Source organism: Hyperolius riggenbachi, chromosome 1 (assembly GCF_040937935.1).
Source record: "Hyperolius riggenbachi isolate aHypRig1 chromosome 1, aHypRig1.pri, whole genome shotgun sequence".
NCBI classification, from domain to species: domain Eukaryota; kingdom Metazoa; phylum Chordata; class Amphibia; order Anura; family Hyperoliidae; genus Hyperolius; species Hyperolius riggenbachi.
The window spans coordinates 111492553-111505118 of NC_090646.1; the positions used below are offsets into that span (position 1 = coordinate 111492553).

Genomic DNA, 12566 nt, shown 5'->3' on the forward strand with positions numbered 1-12566 from the left:
TGGTAGCCTTGCTTAGAAAGAATAGAGTTGAGCGTGATAGGGAGGCTGCCATATAGATTTCCTTGTATACAATGCTAGTTGCCTGGAGGTCCTGTTGATCTTACGGCATATGTAGTGTCCCAGTCAAAACCCTGGAACAAGCATATGGCTAATCCAGTAAAATCTGAATAAGCGGAGTCAGAGTACCTGATTTACTGCATGCTTGTTCAGGGTCTATGGCTAGAAGTATTTAAGATGCAGAATCAGCAGGACAGCCAGGCAACTGCTATTGTTTAAAAGGAAATAAATATGGCAGCCTCCCTATTCCTCTCACCTTGGGTTCCCTTTAATGAAGAACTACGCTAACTCTGAACGCTATAGTGGAAACGGGCCCTAAAATGTGCAGCCACCTACATTGCTTGCCAACACACAAATGTGGATGGACCCTTAGGGATGGTCATTGAGGTGCCAATAGCTGATATACATTTTATGCAAATTTATACAGCTCAAAATGGACCAATCAAATGCAGTTTCTGCTTTATTTGAATGGTCCATTTTCAAGCTAAACAAATACAGGGGTTGGCCAAAATAATGGAAACACCTAACATTTTGGCATCATAATCTTTGAACATGTTTTAAGCAATCAAAACTTGACATATGTAAAAAAAAAAATTATTGTTTAATATTTTTGTTATTTGCTATGTTTAATTAAAATAGTTTTTTTTTTGTTTTTGTTTTTTTACAGATATTTAAAGGGACTTACCTGGGGCTTTCTCCAGCCCACCATAGGTCGGGAGGTCCCCCGGCGTCCTCCTGGCACCTCTCCTGGTCCTTCCGCAGAAATCTTGACCGGCGACACCGGGGCCGAACTGACACTTCCTGAACGATCACGCCGCCGAGCTACGCGTCATCACGGCTGCCAGTGTGACAGCACTGCGCATGCATGGTTTTCCTACTGTAAACCGCGCATGCGCAGTACTGTCACGCCGGCCGCCGTGATGACGACGAGAGTCATTGTTCAGGAAGTGTCAGCCCGACACTCGGCCCCGGTGTCGCCAGTCGTGATTTCTGCGGAGGGCCTGGAGAGAAGCCAAGAGGACGCCGGGAATCTCCCGACCTACAGTGGGCTGGAGAAAGTAAGTTCCCTTTACTAAGTCCCTTTAAACAAAAGTTGGTTATAATTTATAAAAATGGCAGATCTCTCAGACTTTCAACAGAGGCCAATTTGTTGGTGCTCATATGGCAGGTGCTAGTGTAACAGAAACTGCCCGAATGCTTGGCATTTCAAGAGGTATTGTCTCAAAAGTAATGACTGCCTTTGAAACGCGAAAGAAAAACGTCCTCAGCAATGCACAGTTGTGGCCGAAAGTCGAAGTTGTCTGAAAAAGACCGTCAGACTCTAAATCGAATTGTTAGAAAAGCTCGCAAGACCACAGCTCCTAAAATCACTGCAGAGCTGAATGAAAAACTACAGAACCCAATTTCCACAAAAACTGTTCGTTGGGAGCTGCACAAATCTGGATTCCACGGAAGAACTGCAATTAGAAAACCTCTGCTCTCAAAGACAAATGTTTCAAAACGTTTAGAGTGGTGTAGAAACCACCAGAATTGGTCCCTTGAGCAGTGGAAAAATGTGATTTTCTCTGACGAATCATCGTTTACCTTATTTCCGACCTCTGGCTGAGTGTACGTTTGGAGACAGCCAAAAGAAGCATTTAATCCAGATTGCCTTCTCCCAACTGTAAAACATGGTGGGGGTTCTGTGATGATCTGGGGTGCTATTTCTTGGAAATCTGCCAGGCCAATGATTTCCCTTCATGGAAGAATTAACAGCCGAGACTATTTAGGAATTTTGGGTGACCAAGTTCATCCTATGGTTAAAGAACTGTTTCCGGAAAGGAATACCATATTTCAAGAGGATAATGCCCCAATCCATACAGCTAGAATTGTTAAAAAAATGGCACGAGGAACATTCTAATAAAGTTGAGCATCTCATCTGGCCACCACAATCCCCAGACATCAACATTATTGAGCATTTATGGTCGTTTTTAGAGATTCAAGTAAGAAGTCGATTTCCACTGCCATCGTCTCTCTAAAAAAAACTGGAGGGTGTTTTAACTGAAGAATGGGGTAAAATTCCTTTGGAAACCATTCACAATCTGTATGAATGAATACCTTGGAGAATTAAGGATGCAATTGCCGCAAAAGGTGAACTTACACCATATTGAAATACATTTTGTTGATTTTCAAGGTGTTTCCATTATTTTGTCCAACTCCTGTATGTGTAGCGTGTATAAATGTTGCCCTTTCTCAGAATAATTACACCTGATTGACTAGAGAGGAGAGGAAGTTATACTGCAGTTCAAACCACACTTCTACATAAAACAGATATTGTGTTTAGCACTTTGCTTCAGTACACGGTTTAGATTCACTTATCATGCCAATTGCTATTAGAGTGAGCCTTGTTAACTTTTAGGTTTCTTTGGGATTCAAGTTTGACCAGTTAGTCCAATCTACCCTGATACAATAAATCGCTACACCACTACAGTTTGTCTGGCCCAAATTCACTCACCAATTCTGATCTTTAAAGAGAGCCCGAGGTGGGGTTATAAAATTTAAAAAACCCAAAAAACTGGGCTACCTGATCCGGGGGGCTGGGTGGATCAAGCAGCCGCCATCCCCGTCGCTCTCCGCCACTCCGTTTGGAAAGAGAAAGATTCTCTCCTAGCATGCAGGGAGGTGGGGGAGCAGCGGGGCGAGAGAGAGCTGCCCGATGGCAGCTGGGGAAAGCCTGAAAGTACGCCCCCTGTGGGCGTTTTGAGCAGGGAATCCCTCTCCTACCATTACCCCTCCAGAGTAGCGACAATTATTGATGCTAATTTCAGGGGGTTATAGCTCAGTGGTAGGGGGGCAGAGAGAGGCGTGGGGGGGGGGGGGACACAGAGGCATGTCATGAGGCAGGGAACATGCCTCTGTGTTTGTTTGTTTTTTTGCATGCGAAAAATGCATTCAAGTGGGAACTAGCCTACTGAGTAACATGAGTTCTCAGTTTAAATGTGCTTTTCTATGCAGAAAACACACACAAAAACAAAGCGTGCTCCCTGCCTTAGGCCGAGTTTGCATTTTGCGATTTTAAGACGGTGGTAGGCCAAACATGATATAAAAACCCAGATATTTTAACAGTGGGTGAGGTGAAGCAATGCAGTACGGATGTTCTTTGTATTTATAATGCTGCTGGTGCAATATAGCCCGTTATTTCTTGGCTCAGATCTTCTTTAATCTCATTAGCGGTAGCCACAAGTCAGGTTCGGGCTGGAAATCCGCAGCTCAGACCGGAAGCCCTGAGCCTGACCAGGGGTAGCTGCCGGAAGGTATATGCAGAGCCTGTGTGCTGGATCCAGGGGAGGTAAGTTATATGCAGGGCTTCCATAGATCTATTTAGTGGTATGATTTTTTTTCCTGCTTTCAGGGTCTAATGCGTGTGAAAAAAATTGCATCACTTTTAGACCCTAAAATCAGGAAGTAATCATAGCACTAGAGAGGTTAACCTGAACAGACATCGGAAGACCGACATCAGGCAATGTGGGCCTCATTCTACAAAATGATCCTTTACCTTTAATACTCAGTGAGTCAGTGACACAAAGAAGTATGCAGAAAAATATGGCTGTCCTATGGCAAGCTCTGCCTAGCCTGGCGGCATGCTCATGGCAGGTGTGTGACTCGCTGCTGAATCCAAACCAGCATGACGGCCGGGCACTTAGCATATTTCTCAGATTGAGATCAGGAACGGCCACTTTCATAATCCTTGCTTTGCTTCAGTACAGATACTTCTGAAGCTCATAGAAGGTGCATTTGCAATTTACAGGCTACTTTGACAATGAATGGAGTTCTCCTTCAATACAAAAAATAAATAAAATAAAAATGTTGAACCTACGCCCGATTCCTACAGAGACATTGTAGCTGAGGCCTTTGTGGAGCGAAGAGGAGAAAGAAAACAGTAATTCATTACAATTAACTTTTCAGCTGAAGCTGTGCAAATCAGTATTTTCAGAAGGATATTTGCCCCTATCCTGCCAAATGACTTTCCATTCACTGAACAGGCACAGTATGACATACAAACAAAACAAATACAGAATGCAGAGGGAAAGAAAACCCAGCAAAAATACAAATCCGCTTACATGAACAAACACATAACTAAATTCACTATTTATTAGCCTGTATTACATGTGTTCAGCCAATATGTATGCAACAACCTGGGCACTGGACACTCACAATATCTGCTCCCTTCTCTTATGTGTAACCTCTCCTGCCATTTCCTGTCCTACCTCCCTCACCCTCTAGGCCAGGCATGGGCAAACCTGGCCCTCCAGCTGTTAATGAACTACAAGTCCCACAATGAATTTGCCTTTATGAGGCATGACTGTGGCCGTCAGACTCCTGCAATGCATTGTGGGACTTGTAGTTCCTTAACAGCTGGAGGGCCAAGTTTGCCCATGCCTGCTCTAGGCATTGTACCTGATCTGCACCTTCATTTAGGAAAAATGCCTTAGGCTGGGTGCACACATAGCAGAACCGCTAGAGTAGCGGGAAACGCTGCGTTTTATGCGGCAATGTTAGTCTATGGGACGCAGAAAAAGCTGCATTTGATTGCGTTTGTACAGTATGCGTTTCTCAAACGCTGCTAGTGTTGCATAATATGCAGGCTTAGCAAAGAAATGAACAGCGCTACTTAAAAATAGATGAGTGCTTACCTGCAAAAAAGTGCACACCCCACTCATGGGATTCAAATACACAATGAGCATACACATGACCTGTCTACCACTTGGAGGATGTGTGTATTTGAATCCCATGAGTGGGGTGTGCACTTTTTTGCAGGTAAGCACTCATCTGTTTTTAAGTAGCGCTGTTAATTTCTTTGCTATGTTTGATTGATTTATTTCTGGTCAGCTGCTCCCACTTAATAGTTTTTCTTTGGTGTATATGCAGAGCCTCTGTTTGGGTTCAAGGTGCGTTTGTAGTCTCTGGGGGGGCTCAGCGCATCTCTGAGCTGAGGCCATTCAGAGGCGGCCTGGTTATGCGCTGATCCCACTTTTTTTGCGCATAATATGCAGGCTGACTGCCAAAACGCACATAATGAAAGTCTATGGTAACGCATATGCTTTGCGTTTTTAATTACAAATTAAAGATATCTGATGTGTTTCCACCTCCTGTTGTCTTCCTAATGATTTGCATAAATAAAAAAAATGCATACAAAACGCATATGCGTTTTACATTAGCCCACTGCAAACGCATTAAAACGCATGCAAAATGCTTGAAAAACGCATTTGTGTAAAAAAACACAAAAGCACCAAAAACAAGGTAAAAACGCAATCGAAAATCGCAAACTCACTACCCTAAAACTCTACTTTTTCACGCTATGTCATATGTGAACCCAGCCTGACTTGCAGGTGAAGATGCAAATATTCTGGCTTGCATGCACATTTGATGCAAACTGTCTCCAGCTTGGAATTGGTCCAATCAAAATTGACAGGAAATGCATTTGGTTGTAAAGTTCCAAGCTGCATACAGTTTACAATAAGTATGCATGCAAGTCGGAAAAAGTAGCATTTCATTGAACTTGTACCTAGGAGATGCTCAGTTGGATTGAGAGCTGCGGAATTTGTAGGCCTAAAAAAAAAAAAAAATGAGAGTCATCCTATCATTCCAACTTCTTCCTTTCTTTCAGGGTCCAGTTTTGTCTTATATGCCAATTTAGGCGTTATTAGTGGTAGGCAGGAGTCAGCATGTGACTGGCCTATGGCTATGCAAGCTGCAAAGTAATTTGTACTACAGTAGCTCTTGTGCGGGACGGGATGAGACTGGCTCTCTTTTACTCCACAAGCACATCATTGGGCACCCATATAACACTATTGCTGGTTTACTCGCAGTTCTCTATCTGATCACTATTGGTAGGTACTAACCACAGCACACCGGAAACAATGCACAAAATCTGCCGGCATGGAGACACTGACTTTTTTAGTTTGGTCCTTGAAAAAAAAAGTCAGTTCACTCAGATCCTCACACTTGCCCATTTTTCCTGCTTGCAAAACATTACCTTAAAGAGAACCTAAAGTGACATTTAAGAGGCCAGTTTAACTCACCTGAGGCTTCTTTCAGCCCCTGGAGTCCCCCCCGGTCCATCCCAGTGGTTCCGCTCTCCTCCCTTAAAGGAAACCTAAACCAACTGATGAAAAAGAAATTCACTAAGGCCTTGTTCACATAGCGTTTGGCTCGTGTGTCCGTCCGTGGTGGGCTTATTTTGAGGCGTTTTTTGTTTCCGATTCCCGGCACTTGGGTGGGCGATTCCTTTTTGTTATTAGCGGTTTCCGACGCGTTTTTCCCGAGCATTTCGGTAATTCCCTCCCTGTCGCAAGTCAGGAAGTGAACTTTTTGATCCGGAAAAGAATACAATGTATTTATTCTTAAAAACGTGAATGCAATCACTGCACAAAGCGGTTTTGTGAGCGTTTTGCGTTTTTCCTGTACCTTCTATTGAGACGGAATCGCCTCAAAAATGGCTCAAGCACCGCTTATCTAAATGGATACAAACCGCTTAGATATGAACTATCTCATAGATAATCATTGTGTAAGCACTTTCAGGGCGATTTAGAAAAATTGCCTGCGCTTAAAAAATAACAAAAAAGCCTGCAGTGTGAACAAGCTCTTACAAGAGGCTTTTCCCTGCCCCCTGCAGCCGTCCATCCTCCGTTCTCCCGCCACGGCTTAGTATCATTTTACACCAACTGGGAGGTGGTGAGCCACTGCACCTGCGTGGCCCTTGCAATGCCTAACTTCGCTCACGAAGCGCGATCAAGGAGGCACGGGACATGCATGCACAGTAGCCTGTGACTGGCCAACTTTTGGATTGCACAGTGGCTGAAGGGAGAAGAGCAGAAAGACAATGTGGGAGCAGAAGAACTACGGGGAGTGGAAGAAACCACAAGTTAGTTTAACTAGCCACCTAAATGTCCTTTCGGTTCCCTTTAAAGAACTAAAATGTTAAAGAATAACCGTTAGCCCAAAAAATCAAATTTAAATCTCTATTGCAATGTGTTAAATAGTTTGTAAGGGAGCCAAAAAGGCAATGCTGAAGTTAAAAAGCAATCTAATTTTTTTTACTGTGTGGCTATCATTCAGCCTTTTCTCCAAGCTCCTAAGGAGGACGCAAAGCCGCATAACAGATACTGCAGAGCATGCAGAGCATGCCCATGTCTGCCCGACCCCCCTCTCCCCCCCAGGACCAGGTGCCGATGTCTGTCCGCCGCCCCCCCCCAGGACTAGGTGCCGATGTCTGTCCGCCCCCCCCCCCCCCCCCCAAGAGCCGATGTCTGTCCGACCCCCCAGGACCAGGTGCCGATATCTTCTCACCCCAAATAGCTGACACGGAGAGAGAGCGGGAGCGGAGTACATCTACACACTTCCAGCGCCGCCACCGCAGAGCAGCCGCCGCCGAGTCAAATGTGAGAGAATCACGAGCAGGAGAGAGATGCACGGCGGCGGCTGCTCTGCGGTGGCGGCGCTGGAAGTGTGTAGATGTACTCCGCTCCCTCTCCGTGTCAGCTGTTTGGGGTGAGAAGATATCGGCACCTGGTCCTGGGGGGTCGGACAGACATCGGCTCTTGGGGGGGGGGGGGGGAGCGGACAGACATCGGCACCTGGTCCTGGGGGGGGAGAGGGGGGTCGGGCAGACATGGGCATGCTCTGCAGTATCTGTTATGCGGCTTTGCGTCCTCCTTAGGAGCTTGGAGAAAAGGCTGAATGATAGCCACACAGTACAAAAATTAGATTGCTTTCTAACTTCAGCATTGCCTTTTTGGCTCCCTTACAAACTATTTAACACATTGCAATAGAAATTTAAATTTGATTTTTTGGGCTAAACAGTTACTCTTTAATGCACTGTCTAAGATACCCCACCTTACTGTAACAAAATAATCCATTTCATGTACATGGCCTGTCAAGCGTTAATGTTGTGGCTGAGTGATTCATATACTGTACATTAGTTCTAATATATGGAAATCTAAATGGAAAACCAAAGCTTACCTGGAAGACTCCATAATCCTGAAACTTCTAATGTCCGGAGTTTTTTCTCCAACTCCGCTACTCGATTACCTAAAATTCTGAAACCAAACAAGTAGGCTTGTCATTTGGGATAATAGGGTTTCTATAAAAATCATATCATTTCCTCAAAGGTAATTGCATAAATGTAATACAATGCCAGTGTAAAGGCTAAGAGAGTGACAAATGCATGTACAACTACTCACACATGAAGATAGGATGTTGAGAGCACTCTGTACAGCCGAGATCTGTTCTCTCTCATTCTGTCTCCCCCGGAGAATAGCACTGCGCAGGGACGTTATGCTAGTGCATGGGAAGGTGTGCAGTCTCTTTCCGCACCTCCCTTGTGGCTGCGTCCCCGTCTGTTTGCCTGTAAACGGCTCCAGTATCCTAAGAGGGGCGGCACCCTTTAACCTGGTTGCCGCACAAGCGCTGTATATGCTGGGTTGGCTTCAAATGACGACCAGATGGATCGGGGATCACCGCCGACGAACAATCTTTCCCCGATAAAATCTGTAAGCGTTGTTTGCGCCATTGTAAACGAATGATCGTGTAAACGATAGTTTACACAATCACAGCAAAACCCGCAAAAGTCAAAAAGGATCATAACGGTCCTCCACGATTTAATCCGACATGCTGGTCATTCAAAAACGAACGATTGCTGTGGGTGGCTTGTGTCTTTCAACATCATTTAACTCATTTTTGTTAAATGATGCTGCACAATATCGAAGAAAATCATGAAAAATCACTTAGTGGGTGTGGGCTTTTAGAGGTTCAGCACACTGTACTATTCATGCCCAACCCCCTTTGGAGCCTGATCGAAGTATTAGAACAGTTGTAATTTACAAAGTCCATTTATAACGAAAGTAGTTTACAAAACAAAGAAAAAACACAGAATTTAGAGATTAACCATCTTCCATTCCTTCTACCTCACTGTGTTGAATACTTTGCAGAAGCTACAGCTCCAAATGGAACACACAACGCTTAGCGCTTTCTGTCCCCGAGCGCGATGAATGAAAGCCATTTCCTCCGTTTTTCCTGCAAGCAGCAGCTGAACTCAGCAACGATTATAAACAGGGGACCATGGGGAAAACACACGTACTTGTTAGTTTGCCTCTGGTGCTGAATGACCATGTTTTTCTCATGAATGGTTTCTAGCAGCGCAGTAGCCAGCGACTTCAGATCAGAGATGGACTGTGGAGTTGCGGGAAGACTGCAGCCGTGATCCTCCGATAATAACTCCTGCACTACAGAGAAGAGACAAACAGCAGCTGTCAGATGTACTCTGAGGTGACAAGTCCATCTAATACTTCAGTCAGCAAAGCCAGGGGAACCTCATACACACAGAACACGAGTCAGTCACTATGAAAAACATACACTAACAAGAGAACCGTTACAGGCAGCTTAGCAGAAACAGAGCATGACTACAGGTTAATGTTTTTCTACACCCCAAAAGTCTCCAGGCCTTACCAAAAATTTATAAGGACACATGCCAGTCTGCAGTTCCTTAACCACTTCAGGCCCGAAGTCTTACACCCCCCCCCCCATTTATTTATTCCCTCCCTCCCTCGGCCAGCCAATGACAGCAACTGGCTGTCATAGGCATCAGCCTTTGAGAGCTGATCGCTCTTGTGCCTCCCCAGGGGACAGCCGAGTGACATGGCTGTCCCGAGTACAGCGCTGTCGTATATCGCAGCGATGTACAATGTAAATAGATGGTGGTTTCGCCATCTAACAGTCTCCTGGCGGCGATCACCGCTGGAAGAGTGATGACCCAAAAAAATGCACTACAAATTACCTTTTTCCTATGTCACTGTTACATGCAATTGGTAGCAATAGATAGATCCTGTTCCTGTATATACAGGAAGAAAATCTGAAGAAGGCTTACTTTTTATTTACCTCCAAGTTAGCCAATAATTGGTATCATCCTGATTCAAAGCTTCTTGATATTTCTGAATAAAGATTACTTTTTGATACTTCTGCATGCCCCTAAGAGCCAATTCTTTACCTTGTGTTGGTATACTCTGAATCGTTGGCATGGTGCATGTGGATAGTTGGTTATGTGCAAAGTCTGAAGTCTGAAAGTCAACAAGTAATTGTAGGACTATCCTGTCACCTGCTAATTGAATGTTGTGTTGGCTAATAACTAAATTATTAAGAGGCATAGAGAGCCTTCAACTACAGTAAAGACTAAAAAATGAAATGTATTCAAAACAGGGAAACGGAAATATAAAGGAATATGATCACATCATACAACACTAAAAAATGAACCACAAGGAAACACCTGTGCAAAACTGTCGTCACTGTAAATGACATGAGAATAACCTCAAGCAACCATTGGTTGTGGAAAGTATTATTCTGAAGGTATCTTTTTTTAAATTTGTTTCCTTTTTACCGGCAGTGACAGCGTGGAATAATCTTGTACCGGATACAGCCTTGGATATTTTCCTAGTAGAATGTCAACCGATGGACTAAACTGCCAAGCAGTCACAAGGGACTTCAGGCTACTCCAGTAAAGTAAAAAACAAAAAACAAAACACACAACACGGTACAACATATGTGATCACTACACAACCTGTGACTGAGTGCAATTCAATATGATCTTACAACTTAAAGGGGAACTTCAGCCTAAACAAACATACTGTCATTAAGTTACATTAGTTATGTTAATTAGAATAGATAGGTAATATATTTTTTTACCCACCCTGTTTTAAAAGAACAGGCAAATGTTTGTGATTCATGGGGGCTGCCATCTTTGTCATGGGGGCAGCCATCTTTTTGGTTGAAAGGAGGTGACAAGGAGCAGGAGACACAGTTCCAACTGTCCTGTGTCCTGATAACCCTCCCAGCTGCACATGCTAGGCTTCAAATGTCAAATTCAAAATGTAAAAAAAAAAAAAATTGCACCAAAACAGCAGAATGAGAGCAACAACATCAGCAATCCCATCATGCTTTGCACAGCATCAGGGAAAAAAAGCCCGGGCAGTTTTTTTCTGTACAGCTAAAAATGAGGCTTGTATAAGAGAAACAAAGTTCTGATGCTGTGAAACTGTTAAAGAAACACCAGGCCTTTTCAGTGCTGCTGAGTCGATTTTTAGTCCGGAGGTTCACTTTAAAGGATCACGGTCATGAAAATCTTAAACTGTTAAATATATAAAAACACATAAATAAGCAAGTTTCTTCCAGAGTAAAATGAGCCATAAATGACTTTTCTCCTATGTTGCTGTCACTTACAGTAAGTAGTGGAAATCTGACATTACCGACAGGTTTTGAGCAAGTCCTTCTCTCCATAGGGGATTCTCAGCATGGCCTTTATTCTTTATAAATACACTCCCTGAAAAGGATTTATACAAAGATGCTGGCCAGCCTCCCTGCTCGCAGCACACTTTTTTGGGCAGTTGGATGGAGCAACTACCATTCACTAAATGCTTTTGAAAATAAAGAAATCCCAGAGAATCCCCCATGAGGAGATGGACTAGTCCAAAACTTCTCAGTTCTGCAAGATTTCTACTACTTACTGTAAGTGACAGTAACAGGATAAAAGTAATGTATGGCTAATTTTACTCTGGGAGAAATGCACTTTTTTGCTCTATACGTTTATATATATTTTGAGGTTTTAAGATTTCCGTGGCAGTGGTCCTTTAAAATTTGCAGCAACAACTTTTTTAGCAACTTGATGGAGACCACAGTAGCAGTATTTGACTTGGTATTAAAATTATGATAAATTACCCCCTGGTTTCAATGATACACGAGTCTGCACAAAGCAGGGTGAAAACCTTTTTCCACTTCCTGGAGCTCCTAACAATGGGGTAGGTAAAAAAGGTAGAGATCACACTGTAAAGCCCCAGCTATCCAAACCTCAGCCATCCGGCAGTCTCAACCAACTGGCAAAAATGAAGAGGGGGGGGGGGGGGGAAGGGGAGGGGCATTACTTTCTAATGTTGCAGAGCAGTGCACAGTGGAACCTTACAAAACCTTTGGGTGCAGGTCCTCTTCACTGCTGCAGTGACCGGCTGCTGTGCTGCCTCCTCGTACAGCTCCCAGCATGTCACCAATGTCACCAGACCCGGGTCACATACAGTGGCTTGCATGCAAAAGTATTCTGCCCCTTGAAGTTTTCCACATTTTGTCACATTACTGCCACAAACATGAATCAATCTTATTGGAATTCCACGTGAAAGACCAATACAAAGTGGTGTACCTGTGAGAAGTGGAACGAAAATCATACATGATTCCAAACAAAACCTCATTGCTCCAGTGTACACAGACACATAGGATAACATTAGCAGCAGATTTAAAAACTCAAAACGCTCAGAAAAACTCCTCTGGTGTGCACCAGGTCAGATTTAAAACATAATATATCTATGTGTTAGAATGGCCCAGTCAAAGTGCAGATCTAAATCCAATCGAGAATCTATGGCAAGATCTGAAAACTGCTGTTCACAAACGCTGTCCAACTAATCTGACTGAGCTGGAGCTGTTTTGCAAAGAAG

At 43.8% G+C, this 12566-nt stretch overlaps 1 protein-coding gene across 3 annotated transcripts in view; it reads right to left on the reverse strand.

Annotated features, from left to right (window-relative positions):
- Positions 1-12566, reverse strand: part of CCDC149 (coiled-coil domain containing 149) — a 112815-nt gene that overhangs the window by 25312 nt on the left and 74937 nt on the right. For 2 of the 3 annotated variants that reach the window (XM_068278173.1, XM_068278192.1), the window contains exons 9-11: positions 9176-9320; positions 8059-8135; positions 3914-3946 (exon numbers count right to left, since the gene is read on the reverse strand). In XM_068278173.1, the coding sequence (XP_068134274.1) occupies positions 3914-3946; positions 8059-8135; positions 9176-9320 (255 nt within the window). The remainder of the gene's footprint in view (positions 1-3913; positions 3947-8058; positions 8136-9175; positions 9321-12566) is intronic. The other variant, XM_068278182.1, reaches the window with a different exon arrangement.